General features: G+C 39.1%; 2 protein-coding genes across 4 annotated transcripts in view; one reads left to right on the top strand and one right to left on the bottom strand.

The window, feature by feature from the left end:
• The first annotated feature begins 37 nt into the window (after positions 1-37).
• Positions 38-7,527, top strand: NME1 (NME/NM23 nucleoside diphosphate kinase 1). Its single transcript, XM_081941027.1, has 5 exons — positions 38-197; positions 2,161-2,293; positions 3,647-3,748; positions 5,934-6,046; positions 7,252-7,527. The coding sequence occupies exons 2-5, from the start codon at positions 2,165-2,167 to the stop codon at positions 7,367-7,369; spliced, it is 462 nt and encodes a 153-aa protein (XP_081797153.1). The 5' UTR covers positions 38-197; positions 2,161-2,164; the 3' UTR covers positions 7,370-7,527.
• A 2,977-nt stretch (positions 7,528-10,504) lies between these two features.
• The window catches only part of MBTD1 (mbt domain containing 1), a 53,462-nt gene continuing 45,213 nt past the window's right edge, over positions 10,505-18,753 (bottom strand). For all 3 annotated transcript variants that reach the window (XM_081936887.1, XM_081936888.1, XM_081936889.1), the window contains exon 16: positions 10,505-14,542. In XM_081936887.1, the coding sequence (XP_081793013.1) occupies positions 14,424-14,542 (119 nt within the window). In that variant the 3' untranslated portion in view covers positions 10,505-14,423. The remainder of the gene's footprint in view (positions 14,543-18,753) is intronic.

Raw genomic sequence — 18,753 nt, 5'->3', positions numbered from 1 at the left:
GTGGGGTGGGGTAAACACGACAGCAAAGCCCGCCTTCTTCGCTGCGGCCAAGGGGGTGGCTCCGGTGAGATTCCGGCTTTAGCCCAGCCTGGCCTCTCTTCGCTCCTCCTCTTCCCCAGAAGGATTTCAAGGAGGCAGCTGCTGAAACCACGCTGCCCCGCTTTGCCCGCCCGGATCAGATTTTCCTGTGATTTGGGGTAAGTGGGGTTTGTGCTTGGCTTGCCTCCTTTCTTCGGAGAGAAGCAATCAAAAGCGAAGGAAAAATGAATGCCTAAAAAGAAAAAAGAAAAAGAGGACCAGAACCGGCCAATCTAACCAGGGTGACTATTTTATTTCACCAAAAAGGCTTCGCAGCTGCCATGCAAGCAAAAGGAGCAATTGTTCGAATCTCTTCCTTGGGAAGAAGCCCTTCCACGGATCCAGCCAGGCCGGCGGAAGGCGTCGCTCCCCCCTTTCCGGTCTCCGTAACCTGAAGGTGGCCGAGGCGCTGGCCCCCTCTTCTCGGGCGGCGCCACCGAGGCTCGAGCAATTCGGCCGCCGCGGAAATAGGGCCGGCGCTACAAGCTTCGTTTATTGGGAGACGAGAGCGGCACCTTCCCGGCTGCTGAGTTGCTAAGTGTAACCTCTAACACGTGTCGCCGGCGGGGAGCCGGGGAACAAAGCGTGACACGTGGATGGACGGGCCTCTGCTAGCCTTGGGAAGGGAAGCTGCCTTTTTAAAGAGGACCCAAAGGAAAGGGCCGCTCAAAATCGAGAGGAATAGAATAGAATAGAATGTAATAGAATTCAATAGAATAGAATGTAATAGAATTCAATAGAATAGAATGAATTCAATAGAATTCTTTATTGGAAAGCCAACACCTAATCGCGAGAGATGAACAGTTTTCTCGAGCCCCTTTTAGGTCTCTCTGCCTCTTTACAGATCCTATATATAGAAACGTTTTTGTGGTAGAAGCACAATCCGTGTCAGTATTTCAGGGATGAAAAAATCCAGTCCCTGGAAGCTTCACTAGTTATGTGAACTGGGCAGCTATAAGAACCGTTTGGAAGCGAAGGCTATGAATGCTCTTTGGGTCCCTCTTGAGTTCTCAATTTAAAAAGTATAGTGAGCCTATACTAAAAAAAGCTTTGCCTTTGAGTCAGTTTATAGATTTCTAGCAACTGCCTGGACTAGTCCTTAAAAGTTTTCTTAGCAAGGTTTTTCAAAAGTAGTTTGCCTCTGCCTCCTCCCTAGAACTGAGAGTGAGTGGCTGGCCCCAAGGTCACCCAGCTGTCTTTGTGCCTGGGGGAGGTCTAGAAGTCATATAGGTTAACCTCTACACAAACGGGCTCTCTATAATAATGTAGGTGATGATAAACTACAACTCCCAGCAGCCCTTATATGAGGGTTTCTGGGTATTGTAGTTTAATGATCTCTTGAAAGCATGAACATGTTTGTCTATACACTGATCATGAAACAGTTTGTTTACTTTAACAATCCAGGTCAGAGAAATGGATTAGAGGCTGACTATTCCGCTTTTAGAACAGAGATGAATGTGCCATTTAATATTTTTTAAAAAAATCTAAAACTAGGAACATTTCAACAGGACCACCTCGATGAGCAGGAAGATACATTCTAGAGCAGTGTTTCTCAAACTTGGTGACTTTAAGTCCTGTGGACTTCAACTCCCAGAATCCCCCAGCCAGCTGTGCTGGCTGGGGGATTCTGGGAGTTGAAGTCCACAGGACTTAAAGTCACCAAGTTTGAGAAACACTGTTCTAGAGAATCAGAATTGGAAGGGGCCTACTTATCAAATTGACTGCTCATCCAGGAATGAAAGTGCTAGTGCGTTCCTTTAGCAAGAGACACTTCAGCTCTTCAAACTTGATTCCACCGTTAAAGCAATATGCTTTCACCAGAAATACTTTAACTGCAGCTGTCTTGTGATGGCACTGAGCCTTTCAAAGGGAATCTAATTTTCTCTCTCTCACCTATTTATCCCTCCCTTCTTTAGCCGAAACCTAATACACCTGTCTTTTCATGCTTAGGCTCTTGTGTAGTTTAAAATCTTTGCTGCTATAGCTTGCTAGTCACCAATCCATTTTCTCCATTTAAAAATGGTAAAACCGAAGTGTTTTGCTGTTGATTTTCACTGATTTCTTTTTGCTTTTCTCTTGCAGAATTATGGCTTCTAATACAGAACGTACATTTATTGCGATTAAGCCTGATGGAGTCCAGCGGGGATTAGTGGGTGACATCATCAAACGATTTGAACAGAAAGGCTTCCATCTAGTAGCTATGAAATTCATCCAGGTAAGTTTCATATTTGGCTTAATTGGTTAATTGATAGATAATGTAAGTTCTCCATATGAATAAAATATTCTCATATATTGAACTGCATCAGTTTAAGTTAGGGTTAGACTAAGCAATTTCAGAGCTATTTTAGCCTACATTTCTGGCATTCTGTTAGTTCTCCACTATAGAAACGCAAAACTAGCACATCTTGAGAGTTCAAAATCAGATGAATTCATAGAAGAAGGCATGGACTGATGGCGTTTATTTATATGACATCAGCTGAAATGTTTTAACATATAGAGATAATTTATCCAAAAACTTCATATAATTATAACATTCCACATTCTTGTGATTTGGGAGGTTATTTCCTGATTGCGTCATGAAATATATTATGGTTATTATCAGCTTTTCAATTCAGCTCAGATTACAATTGTAAAGGTAAAGACATTTTTAATATCTATGACCATTTCTAGCAACTTGTACAAAAGTCAGGGTGGAGTGCAGACTGCTTTAGGAAGTAATTCAGTTAATCTTGATTATTTTCAATCTGAAAGCAAAAGTAAATTTTAAGTTGCGCATGTTCAAGTTTATCTTCTTACTGATCTGTCTAGAAGTCCACTTGTTTCCGGAGTTGTAGAAGGTTCTCTTAAAACCATAAAGCTATACAAATGAGCTTGTCTGACTTTGGTTAGAAAACTGTAGTTGGCAAGATGGTATGTAGCTTTTACAGTAACAACACTACTGGATGATCTGTTAAGATTGGTTATCTTAGTACTAGTACTACTAAGGGGAATTAGCTGTGTTTACTTCATTATTTGGTGTGATATTCTTAGTTGTGTTCACAGAATGCAGGTAACATTATCATTTGCCTCCGCCCCCCATACCAGCAGCATATGAGCAGAAGAGTCCCCATGAAAAGTAGGAATTCACATTTTCAAGCTTCTTCAAGCTACCAAAAAGAATGCTTTGAAGCAGCAATTTGCTGCATTTTTCCCATGTGTATTTAAAAAGGGGAGGGGGGTTTACTGCTACAATGAGCAGAGACAAGTCTCATATATGTTTCGGCCTGCCTTCCATTTTTTCCTGACTGAGCAGAGGGTATGAAATAAAATAACTGGCAATAAAGTGCCTCTGTTTATTCCATTTTTGAAGGCTGTCTAAGAACTTTGTTCTGGCACCTGGACAAGACATTAATCTTCTCATCCTTGTTGAGATAATTGATTGAGAGGAGTTAATTTTCCTTCCCGCTTGATCTGTTAAACTCTCTCATTGATGCTAGTGCAAATAGGACCATTCAGAGAAGACAGACTTAAAATAGATTTCCACTGATAAAAGAGGATTAATCCATTGCTGTATTTCCTTTCTCTAAAGGCATCTGAAGACCTGCTTAAAGAACATTACATTGACCTGAAAGACAGACCTTTCTATTTAGGTTTAGTTAAATATATGAATTCTGGGCCTGTAGTAGCCATGGTAAGTATCTATTTATGAACATTTATTTAACTCCCACTCTCACACACACACCATTTTCCTGAGAAAAATAATTTAATAGTTGGGCAATTTACCAGCTCTCTTCTATAATAATCATGCATTTCCCTCTAGGAAACAGCAAATGTAATACATGATACTGTGTTTCCCTGAAAATACGACCTGTCCTGAAACTAAAGCCTTGCCACATTTTTCGCGTGGCAAAAATATAAGCCCACCCCCTAAAATAAACCCCCTGGACACCCCCCCCTTTCGGCCAGTCAGAGCACCGCTCACCGACATAGCGGTATCCTGAAGGTGCCAAGCCGTAGGAGCTGGGAGGGGGGAGAGAAAGGCACTCTCATTGCTTGGTGTCTTCGGAATACCGCTAGGTTGGGGAGTAGCGTACTGCCTCGGCGGAGGGGGGAGTTGCCGGGCGGCTACTCCCTTGCGAACTGGCTCCCGAAGTGCCGGGCACAGCCTCGGGCAAAGCAGCCATGAGGTGACCACGCTCACGAGTAACCGCCCGGCAAACCCCCTCTCCAGCCGGGCAGAGCATCATTCACTGACCTAGGGGGTATCCCTAAGGCGCCAAGCCACGTGGCGCTCTGCCTGCTCCCCAGCTCCCGCGGTTTGGCACATTAGGGATACCCCCTAGGTCAGTGCATGGAGCTCTGCCCGGCTGGAGAAGGGGGTTGCACGAGCGCCTGTTCCGCCCCCAGCAGGCATGCCTCCTAGTCTCAACATGTCCGGGCCCAGGTCTCCCTGCAGCAGCCGCTGCTGTGCTCCAAGCATAACGTCTTCTTCGGTTCCAACTCCAAAACTCAGCTGCATCCGCTGCTGGAAGACTCATCAGCCGAGTTTTGGAGTTGGAACCGAAGAAGACATTATGCTCAGAGCGCAGCTGCGGAGGCTGCAGAGAGAGCTGGACATGTTGAGGCTAGGAGGCATGCCTGCTGGGGGTGGAACAGGCGCTCGCGCAATCCCCTTCTCCAGCCGGGCAGAGCTCCATGCACTGACCTAGGGGGTATCCCTAATGTGTCAAGCCGCGGGAGCTTGGTAGCGGGCAGAGTGCCACGTGGCTTGGCACCTTAGGGATACCCCCTAGGTCAGTGAATGGTGCTCTGCCCGGCTGGAGAGGGGGTTTGCCGGGCGGTTGCTTGTGAGCTTGGTCACCTCATGGTTGCTTCGCCCCTGAGGCTGTGGCCAGCTTTTCGGGAGCCAGTTCGCAAGGGAGCAGCTGCCCGGCAACCCCAAAACAATAAGCCCTCCCCTATAATAAGCCCAAGGCCATATTTTGTAAGTAAAAAGAAAATAAGACCCTGTCTCATTTTTGGGGAAACACGGTAATAAATACTACATGTATTTAAAAAGTACTGCTCTATAGCAAAGGATTGCTGTTTTCTCTTGGACCATAGAATTCTGCCCATTTCAGGGATGGTCTGCTGGTTTGGGGGAAATTAATTTTCTGAACAAGAAGTAGTTTATGATGCTCTGTATGACTTATTATTATTATTATTATTATATAGTAGTATTTAATATATTGGGTGTCTGGTCTATGATGGTAATAACACTTTGATTGGATTTATCCTCACAAGACAAGCTAAGTTTCATTCCTGGACTAAAAAAGTTTGCACATAGTATCCCAAGTAGGGGAATAGGGATATGATAGTAGATCAGAAGTAAATTAAACATTCTTATTCCATCATATTAAAATCTAAGAGTGTGTAAAATGGTGATAGATTTGGAATAGATAAAAGGAAGAACATATAATAATGCGTAGAAACATGAAATTCGTTCTGTAAAATAGCAAATTCAGTTGCAATTTGAAAGGGAAAACCAAGTCTCAATGAATGGGTTTTTCAATGGTGATTAGTATATATTATTATCCATTATTATTATTTTTACTGGATAAAAGCTCCGGAATAGGGCTTAGTCTGCTTCAGAACATAAATATGAAGATACTGTTGCATATTAATTCCTTTTTGCATGATTCCTGCTGACCAACATGGGAATCAAATGCTTCTTTGCTAAGCTTCTTAAATCTGGTAATTCCAGTTGGTGTCTAAAAAGCTAAAACAAAAATATACTACTATATGATTTTTAAAGATTTATGTAATGCAATAAAGCCCGCAGCTATTCATTCTGCCAATATTATATTTGCATCTATTCAGTAAACTTGTTTTTATAGGTTTGGGAAGGACTTAATGTTGTGAAGACAGGCAGAGTAATGCTGGGAGAAACCAATCCAGCAGATTCCAAGCCTGGTACCATTCGTGGAGATTTCTGCATTCAAGTGGGCAGGTTGGTGCTGCAATTTATTTTTTATAGATTATAGGAAGCTCTGCTAGAAATCAAATTGCTTCAAAAATAATGTCAGATACAATTGATTTGTATAAAATATTGATCCTGTTATGCTAATGCTTATATAGCACTTAATGGTGGTAACAAATTTATAAAATGTGCTACTAATGTACAAATCATTGTTTAGGTACCAATATTCAGTAATCTAAAAATAGTTAGCAGGCCTCAAGTGCAAGCCCACATGTTCTATGCTAGTAAGAATTGTGATCTTATACTCCAAAAGCCCCAAGTATAAAATATCTAAAGCTGGGGCTATATTGTACTGGAGATTCACTCACCCCCATGTACTGAGTGATTTCTATTGGAAATCTCTCTTGATTAGCACCTTGGTGTTAAAGAGTTGTTATTGTATAGCACGCATAAAAAAATTGAAGTGACAGATGCTTAAATTTTGGATTTCATATAAAATTTACTTTCAAAAGGCCCTCAAAACAGGGAAGAGGAAGGAGTAAATAAATGTAACAACTCTATAATCATTATCTTATTCACTAAATGGAATCTCCCACCCTCTTAAAAACAAAATCTAGGCAAGGAATTATTCATTGCATGGACCCCACGTTACTTTTTAGATTTATTATTTATTGATTTCTGATGGCTAAAGAAACATTGTCTATATCAGTAATGGCGAACCTTTTAGGTGCCCAAAGTGTGTGCGTACCCAAACTGCAAGGCATGGGGGAAAACAGGCTAAGTATTAGCCTTTTGTCAGGAGTGTTAATGTAATATTTGCCTAGCACTGATATCATTGATGCACAGGGTAAAGTTTGGCAAAAGCATATCCTGGCTATAAACTTAATTGCAGCTAGAATACTGTGCTGTTAGTAGTAGAGCTCAAAAGCATAGAATACTATGCTTTTGCGTTCTAATATGATCTGAATTACTAGTTCAGAAATGGCCACCTTGTTCAAACTACTTAGTGAAATCTACATTATAGTTACTTACAGGAATAACAATGTAAACAGTTTATACAACCATCAGACTTGAGTGGTCCATAATTGATTTTGGATGGTAGCTTCATCTTACAAATTTGTGAAGGAATTTAGAAATAAGCTTACAAATGCATTTTTTTTTTTTACCTACAGGCAGTCTTTTTAATTTCTTTAACTGCTCCACCAAATATCCTAACATCTTTGTCTTGTCTAAAGGAACATCATTCATGGCAGTGACTCTGTGGAGAGTGCGGAAAATGAAATCCGTCTGTGGTTCCAGCCTGAAGAACTTGTGGACTACAAACCTTGTGCTCAGGAATGGATTTATGAGTAAAGTAGTCCTTCAGAGGAGTCGTGCCTTCTTTCGACAAGTCATTTCATTCCATCCTTGCATTACATGGGAGCAGTTAGCATAGCTACCTCCTTGATTGGCACTATGAAATAAAGGCATCATGAACAAATAAAGTGTTCTTGTCTTTAAAGAAACGAAAAGTTGTGTGTGAATTGTTTGAAGTGTATTCATTGTACATGCGGTTGTGGTTTTAAAAAAAATCTTCAATAAATACAGATAAGAGACATGCTAAAAATTTCGATTTGAATTCAAGACAAAGCTACTTTGGCTATAACAAGCACACTTGAAACGTCTGAAGTGCTTTCAACGAGATCAGAACACTTTGAATTCCAAATGTGTTGCATTTTACAAGGAACAATCTTGCAACAGCACCTAATTAAATAGGCTAATTCCTGATTAGAACTTGGATGGGAGACCACTAGTGAATCCCAGGATGATGTGTCAGATTGAGGAAACGAAATGCATCCTAGAAGGCAGGGCAAATCAATTCCATATTCCTGAGAAAAGTACACAAAGTCCGGCATCACTCAAGGGAGTATTACCTTTTGCAAAATCTCCAAATTTTATACTTTTATAATAATATTTTATGACATAATTCACACTGAGCATCTTTACAACAATGAATATTACATCACCTGCATAATGAAAATTCACTTCTTGAAGACTTCTCAGCTTTTCTCTTGCTTTTTGTAGTGAGTGAAAATACATGGTAAGCAAATACCAGTTACCAATAAAATATCTTTTTAAATACAAGTAGTCCTCAACATAAGATCACAATTGAGCCCAAAATTTATGTTGTTAAGTGAGAAATTTGTTAAATGAGTTTTGCCCCCTTTTACGACTTTTCTTGCCACATTTTGTCAGCCTCTGTTTCGCTATTTGCTTTCGGCTGCCATTGAAACGGGGAGGGGGGGCTGGTATTTGGGAAGGGAAGTTTAAGTACAGGAGAGATTGTAAAAATGGAGTTTTGGTCTCATCGTATACTGCGCATGCTGGAGATTAGTGCTTGGTGTCGGTCAAGGCCAACCGTCCTGCATACCAACCTGATGATGCTCCTTGAAGATGGAACTCACATGACACCTAAGGGATTTGCAGACTGGACACTGGGATGAGGGTTACCAGGGAGAGGGGGTTTGGTCACATATTGATATGTATGATTTCGCGCGCTTTTGCTTCAGATCTTGCTTTGCTTAAGGCTGCTATCTTTTCATAACCAGTAAAAATACTCTTAATTCTGCAAAATGGCGTTAAGTGGTTTCTTTCTTGGTTGCTGAGGAAGGCCGGCTTGACACATTTGTTAAGTGAATCACTGCAGTTGTTAAAGTAGTAACAATTTGTTAAGTGAATTTGGTTATCAAAGAGCTTTGCCATAGGAGGGATTTCCCTTCCCAGTGGGTCTGCACAGCATGGCCCACCAAATGAATTTGCATAGCCTGGCGGCATATTTTAAAATAAACTCCTGCCCCCAAAGGCATGCTCCCAACTCCTCCCCCCACCCCAAGCCTCACCACAACCTCCTGTGTTGCTACTCTTCCACTAGCCACCAAACGGCTGATCAGCCCGCCAGTTATTTGCGGTTTGCAGTGATTTTTGTCAGTGTGGTTCTGTTGTGGTCCACCGGTGGCCTGCGGAGCTGACAGCAGAGTCGAACAGTGAGGAGGTTGGGGAGGAACAGGAGCCAGTCCTGAGGGCTGAGGAAAGCTCAGATGGGGACTCCGTGTCGGAGGCAGAGAGGGAGCTAGACAGCAGCAAGGAAGAAGAACAGCTGGAGCCTATTCCCAGTGCACGCAGGCGCAGAGCTGCCAGAAGACAAGAACAACTAAGACTGCAGGGTCGATTCAAGAGTAAAGCCACACTTTGGAGGTGATCGGCCCCTCATATAAAATAAAATAGGAACCAACGGAGAGTGGGCTTTTGCAAGAAACAATTCATTCATCGGTCTGGAAAGTTCTGTTTGTGAGAAACTCTGTGCCAAGTTTGGCTCTGCTCTGTTTGGACACTAATTATCTGGCAGCGCGGGAGAAGGTGTGTGTAGATAAGCATTCCTTTTGAAAGACTGATAAGTCTTGCTGACTGAATGAAAGGAATTCATACTCGTGTTATTAAGAGAGATTTTGTTGGGACTAAGACTTTGCTTTTTTTGCTTTCTAAGGAAGCCTGGGTCAGAACAGGTTCCTTCACATCATATCACAAGTGTGGGCCTCCACTACAGGCTATCCAGTAAATTGGAAACAATGGTTTCCTTTGTGTATTTCTGCAGTAATGGAATAGCATCCTGGATCTTGGTTTTGTTCCTTTAAAGTTGTAGTTTTTAACAAGAAGTGCTACCTGATGTGTGTGACCTTCTAAACTTAGTATTAAATATTTCATCTGCACTGATACAGATGGGATAACAAAAAGTCTGTTCTCAAAATCTCTTTTTAATCAACTGAGCATTCCTAATCATATCCAGGACTGGAGAATAAGGATTGTATAATCCCAGTAACTAAATGGGCAAAAGACCTACCTGATTTGTGGTTTTATGATGAAAAACTCAAGTAATTCCTATATCACAGCCATAACATTTATGGCCCATAAACTATTTTGCAGTTCTTGGTTTGATGTACATTTTCAAACACTTTTATTTCAGGATTATGTATCTTCTAAGCAGGTTGTTTAACTGTTACTTGCAAGAAGAGTAATCTTTCTGCACCACAGTATAGCTTTCCTAGCCTAGGAAAATCTCCATCACAGGAGATCTATAGTGAAAAACATAACAGTGTCTTTCCATGAATCTTTGACTAGCAGTAAAATTGATGCAAAATGACCTGGCTACATCTAGAGAAAAAGTTCAAGCTATAAATTTGTGGTTAAAACATTGGTTGGGCAGATTGTGGCTAAACTAAAGCTACATGAGAGGAACAGAATTGGGCCCGTCACAAATAAAATTATACTTCACTCCATGAAACAGAAATAGAATTGACGTTTCTTTCCAATAGTCAAAGAATTACCATTCGAACCTATTTAATAAGCTTGAATTAATGCAGAACTCTCACGTATTAGTGATAATGGAGATACTTCATTTATCAATATTTTAAAAGATATTCTTGAATTGTTGAGACAAAATTCACAACCTGGTCTTTTAACATTTTTATTTTGTGTAAAAAAGGCAAATTTAGTGAATTATTTTCATCTTGTACACAAAGTTATATTCTTAATGCTTTTTCACATCCATGCTTGAAAATCTGCAGTCTGTTAAAAATGAAAGTAACATTAATTTCTTCAAAAGCAATTTTCACTGAGTTATGTACATTAGAGGTTTTTAAATGTTCCCATTTGACCACACAAATAACCAAGAAAATAAAAGGTTAAATTTATACAGATAGTGATCTATATATCAAATACATACAGAAATGATGTAAAAACCATTTTTTAACTTCTGCCTCAATCATTTTCCCAGAGGCAGAAGCTCATGCTTTCCCCCCCCCTTTTTTATATAAATGGCTGAGATTTCACTTAAATATGAAAATTTAAAAAAAAATCAAATTAATCACAGTTTTAATCCCTTTCCAATAAAGGATTGTTACCAATATATTAGCACCATAATACAAATATTGATGGGAGTAGGTGTTCACATCACATAAAAATGACAACAATAAAAACAAACACTGAAACCCGTGTTAGTATCAATAGAACAAGTCGATAACTGCTTTTGTTTTCCTCTGATTCAGCAAGGAAATTTAAAGCGTGAAAAAGATGTACAATTCTGAGCTGTACAAAGGAGCCCTTGCAATGTAATTTACCTTGCCTGTGGTGCCTTCTTATTTAAAAAGATCCTGCCTTGTGCCAAATACTGTAATATTAGCTGACCCACTGAAGAAGTACAAGTCTCAAACCAATATCCACTCAGCCCCTCCAACCTGATTCCATCCCAGTTCGTTGGTGGTAATTAGTTCACAGTAAACTGGAGTGTGTTCTTAGAACCAAATCACATTAAAAAAATGAATGCACCCAATGGTACTGAAAGCTTACAGTCATCTGGTTGCTGTGTTTAAGAGGCCACGCGTAAGCATTACTCAGAATGAACACTGAAGAAAAACGACAAATGAAAACTAATCTGGAAAAAGATGTCACCCAAGAGTTTCATGGAAAAAGAATCGATTTCAAGATTTGAAAAAAGTTTTCATTTAATCGGGTAGATGTATCAGGATGTAGAAATGGGAGTATGAAAATCCTGAAAGGATATCAGTACCTACATAAATATGTAAAATATCTCCAAAAATCAGAGATCTCCAAAAATCACCTGTACTATAGCAGTAATCAAGACCGTTCTCTCCCAAACATAATTACAGGTCGTCTAACATCTTGCAGAATTGCTGGTTAACGTCAGGTTCTCAGCTGATGTGGGGATTAAATGTGGTTGTGGGTTTTTCTAGGAGCTGCCATATTCAGAGGTAGAAGAGGGCAACTGTTCATCTGGACAAAGGCCATTCCAATGTAAGAGTGACAGAAATTAGTGAAATTCTCCAATCATAACATGCATAGGAATGGGGAAAACACTACTGCACTTCATGATTTTCTGCCAATCCTACAGATACAAAATACACACGATATGTGTCCACTAGGAATTGGGAGTTAACTGTGTTTAAATATATGTTCTTTTGGTTCAAGCTTGTTTGGATCATGTAACTAAACAATTTCTACATTAAGTCCAGGTTTTTATGCTGATCTCAAGCCAAAAGCCATTAGTACAAACCTTATTCAGGATGCCCTTTTCACACTGAGTAATATTATCTTTCTGATTAAAAAAAATCAGAAGAACTTGATATATAAATGTTATTCTGCAAGTCCTCAAGAGTCTCTGACAATGCAGATACTACACCGTGGCCTTTACAAAGCACAACGTTCATCCTATCAGTTCTGCATTATTAGAGCTGAGCATGGTTGACAGAATTACGATCCAAGATGGGAAAAATTACGGATCACTCAGTTTTTGATGCAATTCCTTCTGGAACCTCATTTTGCTTTTGGAGGATTCTATCCTACAGGTAAATGGCCTGATGACATGAATCGTTTACATTTGGGAGGCACTGGCCTAAGAAATACTGTGCTAAGGGATTGATGCCTGAATTATGATTTTAGAATTACTGTGATTGGGAATCCTTATGTGTGCATGCATATGAGTGCCTGTGTGTACACACTTGGATACACACAAACATGATACAGCTTTTTGCTCCCCTCCCCCAAGAGCAGCTCTTTTTTGTAGCATCATGAACTGCTTTGTAAACCAGGGAAGTTTCAAAAACAGCTGTAATGGAGCACTTGTGAATGAGGGAGGGCAATAAATTCCTAGAGGGAAAAAAGAAAGAAGGCAGATCAGCTAAGCCCAGATCGCCCCTTGTACTTCTAAGAATTATGAACATAATCTTTTTAGAGACATAACAATACAGTAAGTATGCAGTTTTCACTTATATTCACAATATTTGACACCCGATACTCAGTTTTTTAAAATGTATACACAAAGCAGTTTTCAACAATGGCCCAGCTATGTAAAAGGAAAAAAAGAAAAAGAAAAAAAAGACTAGGAATTGTTTCATACAGTCCTATATTATACAGGAAAAAAATGTACTTCCAGAAGTTACTACAAAATTTTACACCATTATCCCCTCTTGCATAGAATGTGGTAAACCTTTGCATATCACAAATGGTATGTACCCAATAACAAAGATAAGAAAATAATCAAAATTGCTGGTTTTCAACTTTCTATGCGTTTAAAAATTTAAAACATTTATACGCCAAAAATTGTCTCTGGGGCTTGGAGAGTTGCTAGTCATAAAGCGTTAGATTTAAAGGGTGTAGAGGTTAATCAATAGAATTAATTTTTTTTCTAAACCCTACCCTTGAAACAAGAATCAGACAGACTGCTCTAAAGTCGACTTGCTATGACCCAGAAGCAATTACAGAATAAGCAGTTAATTCCTGAGAGTTTAGTAAATGAACCTTACTGGTAAAAGCAAAACTCTGTGACATATATCATCCCGTCATGACACCAGAATGGAAATGACAACATTTTAAGTTCTGTGAATGATGCCATTTGATAACTTCCATACAGATTTAACTATCCAGGAATAGTTTCCAAGAAATTCAGCATTCATGCCACACTAGTTATGACAAATTCAGCAGCCGAGAAAATACTGTGTTCAACGCAGGCTCCAAAGCATCTTGAGGCAAACTAGCTCCGTTTGCAAAAATCAAGGTTCTTCCAAATGTGTAGGGAAAAATAATGCCATCTTCAGGAGCTCACTGTTGCATCTTTTCAGGGTGTCTTCCATCAGGATGGAAATCAAATGTGTTGCTGCTTCACTAGAAAAGGACCTTTCAGTTCCTTACACAAGAAAAAACAAAATGTCCCATAAACCAGTTGACATATGGAAGCTTTGCTGATCGTGAGTGTCTCAGTACTTCAAAATATGAACAAGTAACAGCCCCAGTAACTTTAATGAAAACAGGACCGAAGCTTAATTCTCCAAAAGCAGATTTGTCAGTATGTCACTGTGCCAGGAGAAAACATTTTAATACTCCATCCTTTCAATTTATTTTCTTATGTTTCATCACCGTGTCTCATGTTGTCACTGAGGAAAAGACAGGGCATGACTAGTGTAGCCTTTCAGTTCAGAAGCTCCCAGCTTGTACCAGAAGGTTCACAAAAAGTTCATTTGTGTTTTCAACTATTCTATCATCTCATCTTCCTCAAAGGGTTTCCTGCAATCCTGCTATAATTAAGCTTTTTAATTCTTACCAAAAAATTAGAGTATCTTTTTTTTAACAATCTGGACTTGAAAATATTACAAAAATTCTTTCAAAAGCTTCAAATACAACACAAACATGTCAATTTTTAATAAATTGAAAATTCTTTCCCCCCCCCCACTAAAATAGTTTTCTTGTCCTCCAAAAATTCTGATTTGAAATCTTAACCGCAGTTAGCAAAGTGCCCTTAGTAGAAGCCATCAAATGGTAAGTCTTGTTTTGTACCATCCTGTTCAGTTCAGATTTGCCCTTAGGGTTCTTGCTTGATGTACTGGCTGGCTGATCCATTGCTTTCCTGATCAGAAGCTCCTTGAAGAAAGCTGTATTCTTCTCCATCTATCAATTCCTCTTTCAGCTGCAGTGAAGATACTAAATATGAAAGAGGATGTTAAAATTGAACATTGGCAGTGATATCGTTCTTTTCATTTCAGAAATGAAAATTTGGCAACATCCCAACTTTCGTTATTCCCGCACAGGAAAATACAGTGCTGCAAAGCAAAACTTTAGAATGAGAATATAGTAATGAAAACCGTGGGCTGAAATTGGAAATATGTGAATTAAAAGAAGGAAATAAAAGGTTAAATATAAATCGGTAGATAGTGCTTGCCCTAAATAAAAAGTATCTTGGTTACTATGTCTTTTTCACTACAATCGTAATATCTGTTAAAAAGTCAGTCTCTAGATTGAAAGGAAACCTGGTATTTTTAAGAAAGCATCTTCTATGAAACAACATGAAACCACAATGCTTGTAACTTAACAAGAAAAAACATTTTCTTCAGGGATCAGGATTTTAAGGAAATCCTGGAAGGCTGCACTTGGTTGATGAAGGCTTCTTGAATGGAGTAAATATACAACGTACAAACAAACACACACACACCCTAAATATGATAAATTCATTATAGGTATGTGCACCTCCAAGTTAAAATTTGCATCTTTTAAAATTTTTTGACAGAAGCCTCCCTAGTTTTAAGAAACAAAGTCGTGCATATATATTAGCACAATATGAAAAAGCTAGAATATGACCCTTTTGTTTTTTATCTAAGATTTATAATGATCTATGCATATAGATGAAAACTTTGTCTGCAATCTGAAATATACAAGTCCAGGTAAAGTTTTATTGCCATAGAACTAAAGCAAAATACTTAACTAACTGGGCCAAAATGCTTATTCTCATAGACTACTTCCATGAGTTTAACTGAACAAGTAGAATGTTTTGACGGGAACCAACTACTTGAGTTTCCTTAACATTGTATCATATTTTTACAGATTTGAAAATTACCATTCTAGTTCTCACACATTATTCATTTTTTGGCAAAACAATACCACCTTCTTTAATTTTCCTCTTATTTTGCTTCCCATACCTTTTTAAATGTGACTTTCTGCCTTACAGTGGGTTAACACTGAATTATAATATACAAGTCACAGTTTCCATTCATACAAAGTAGAATGTCTTCTTTATTACATACAAAAACTTACGCCGCAAAATTGGACCTAGAATTCTTGTTTCTCACTCTCTTGACTAACTTGAATGGTTGCCATCCCGGGTCTGGCAAAAACACAGACTGATTAAGCAAAACCACTATTGGAATAACCACAGCCGAGGTGATTCAAGAGAATCTTTGATTTTGATTATTTCTTTCTTATGAAAAGGTGGCTAAGGCACTTCAATACCAAGTGTTCAGCCTTTCCAAATTAAAATATGTTAAAGCATTTTTAAACGGTCTCTTTTTCTCCCATTTACTTCCAGTTTCCAAAACCATATTTCATTCTAATTCTGGAGGAGCAACTCCAGAGCCACAAAGAGTGGCTTGTGGGATTGCCAAAGACAGGTGGAGGAAATTAGGATTTCATCCTCTTCCTTCGCAGCCAGCGGAGCTTTGCTAAACCCAAATCTGGATCAACAGACTGGCTACCTCTTCATAATGTGATCTGAGTGCAAGAAGCCCATATAAATATTTAAAGAACTCTTCAATATTGTGTATATGTGTGACATATTTCAAGAAAGCTTTATCACATTTGTTTGAATTATAGACAGAATTAAGTCAGCAATGTTTCGGCAGTACTACAGCCAAGTTGTGAACATTCAAGAAACAAACACCAAAGGTATTCAATGACAACTGTACCTCAATGAGATCATTTACTTTAAATATGTACTACTAATTTTTTAATCATTGTGTTCAGAGTTTCTCATAACATATTAATACATGCATAGATACTCACCACACAACTGCTTTTTGAGGTAAGCAATATTATGGAGTAAAGAAGTAAAACTAAAAAGCTAAAAAAAATAAGCATCAGGTAAAAACTAATGAATTAATTTACCTGCCCTTGGTTTCTTTCTCACAGTGGAATGCCTTACAATTGTTCATTCAATTTTTTTTTTGTCAAACATCAACATAGGCTTTGATACATTAATTTTCAGATTTATATTCCCCAATGCATTTAGGTTCTTAATGACTACTTTCTGCATAACATATGTACTTTTACGTCCTCAATCAATACTTCTCTAATATTGCCAAGATTACTTGTATATTTATGTACAAATAAACAACCTAAAAGACATCACATATAGTTGTCTTATTCTCTGCTATACTGAATCATTCACTAAGTACACTGATTATTCAAGTTATGCATGCATGACTTCTGTAACAACAAAACTCACAACATTCAACAGTCAACCTTCAGCTCTTTATTTGCATGAAACATACGAATTATGAGAATGTGGCAAAGCTTTTTTTCATGTTTGTTGATTTAGAAAAAGTATACGATAAAGTGAATAGGCGTAATTAATTCGTAAGGGCCTACTGAAGAGCAAAAGTCCCATTTTCAAACCATCTGCCTAGCGTAAAGCCTCACTGCACTTTCTAAATTGTGTGCATTTAATTTACAATCTGGGTCCTCAGTTTACCCACCTCGAAAGGATGGAAGGCTGAATCAACCTTGTGAAATTTGAACTGCAGCTAGCAGTCAGCTGAAGTAGCCTGCAGTGTTGCATTCTAACCACTGTGCCACCTCAGCTCTTATTCTTATCTCTTCACTCTATATACTGTACTTTCACTGCAATTTGTTCCAATGATCCTAAACATCCAAATAATGGCCTGCTGGCATTTAACCAACCTTCTTTCCTTCAGTAATTTTCTTAAGGTTTCATTACTGCACAACCACATTTATCATTTATATCAATTTCTTTGCTCTATATATATGTTATTGTAGTTAATAGGTGATAACATACCATAAAGCAAAATTAAATAAGACTTGATTAAAAGGCAAAGGTAAAGGTTCCTCTCACACATATGTGCTAGTCGTTCCAGACTCTAGGGGGCCGTGCTCATCTCTGTTACAAAGCCAAAGAGCCAGCGCTGTCTGAAGAAATCTGTGGTCATTTGGCCGGCATGACTAAACACCGAAGGTGCACGGAACGCTGTTACCTTCCCACCAAAGTGGTCCATATTTTTCTACTTGCATTTTTACATGCTTTCGAATTGCTAGGTTGGCAGAAGCTGGGACAAGTAACAGGAGCTCACTCTATTATACAGTGCTAGGGATTCAAACCCCTGAACTGCCAACCTTTCTGATCGACAAGCTCAGTGTCTTAGCCACTGAGCCAATGCGTCCCAGAAGACTAGAATAGTAGACTTAAACGATAGCAGAGAAAAAGTAGAAACCTGGTTTTTACATCTTATCTGCAAGAAGTTCTATTTTTGAGGTCTGAGCCCTTGAGTTCAATAATTTGGTCATGATTTCATTATAAATGGGACAGTGCCCTTCACACTTATGTCCATTGCGCCATTCCCCAGCCATGTGTTTGCAATTTGGGCACCTGGTAACCAGCTTGCATTTACGACCAGTTGCAGCATATTCCAGTGGTTTGCAATCTTTCCAGCCTTTCCTACAAGCAATGTTAGGCTGGATTTGCTTAACAACTGTGGAAATAATGGTTGTAACAGGTTTGGTCACATAATGATTTGCTTTACAACACCAACTTGGGATGGACATTTTGTCCCAATTGTGATTATAAGTTGAGGACTATCTGTAGTGACCCAACAATGCAAGGATGTATTCTAATGGCAGTGGAAGGTGGCCCTCTCTTTCTTAAATAAGCAGTTAGGTGCCCTGGGAAGACCTAAGGCCTTTATGAGGGTGTCTTGGACCGTTCCTGTCAAGGTATTGAGGATTTAATAGCTGCCAGCTGATGAAATGTTGTAAGCTGTAATCACTAGGGCTGATGCAATGAGGCTGATTCATTGCATCTATGGTATAACCTTTTAAGACTCTGATGGTGGGGTCCACACAAGTCATTTACTGTTTTAAGAGGAGTCTATATATAGGTGGTCATTAGAGAGGAGTTTCTCTCTCGTGTATTTAGTTCTCTCCTTGTGTCTGTAGTGAATGGTAAAGGAATTTATCTCTGCATGTATATGTCTGTATATATTTGTAGATAAACCACGGTAAATTGTATTAGGGCTCTGTGTGCTGTGTTTTTGCTCCTAGGTTTATCCCATAATACTAGTCACGCTGCCAAAACTCTGACAGTTCCCCAAATGGCCAATAATTTTCTCCCTTGTGTTCATACAAACTTA

This window comes from Natrix helvetica, assembly GCF_964273705.1.
Source record: "Natrix helvetica genome assembly, chromosome: 1".
Lineage (NCBI taxonomy): Eukaryota > Metazoa > Chordata > Lepidosauria > Squamata > Natricidae > Natrix > Natrix helvetica.
Note: the sequence above shows the minus strand (reverse complement) of the source record. Positions and strands in the feature narration are given on the sequence as shown.

What these genes read in the sequence shown, in the direction of transcription:
- NME1 (XM_081941027.1), top strand. Translation starts at nt 2,165, where the DNA reads ATGGCTTCTAATACAGAACGTACATTTATTGCGATTAAGCCTGATGGA. An exon ending in CTGGGCCTGTAGTAGCCATG is followed by an intron (nt 3,749 to 5,933) that starts GTAAGTATCTAT and finishes TTGTTTTTATAG; the next exon opens with GTTTGGGAAGGACTTAATGT. An exon ending in TTCTGCATTCAAGTGGGCAG is followed by an intron (nt 6,047 to 7,251) that starts GTTGGTGCTGCA and finishes TCTTGTCTAAAG; the next exon opens with GAACATCATTCATGGCAGTG.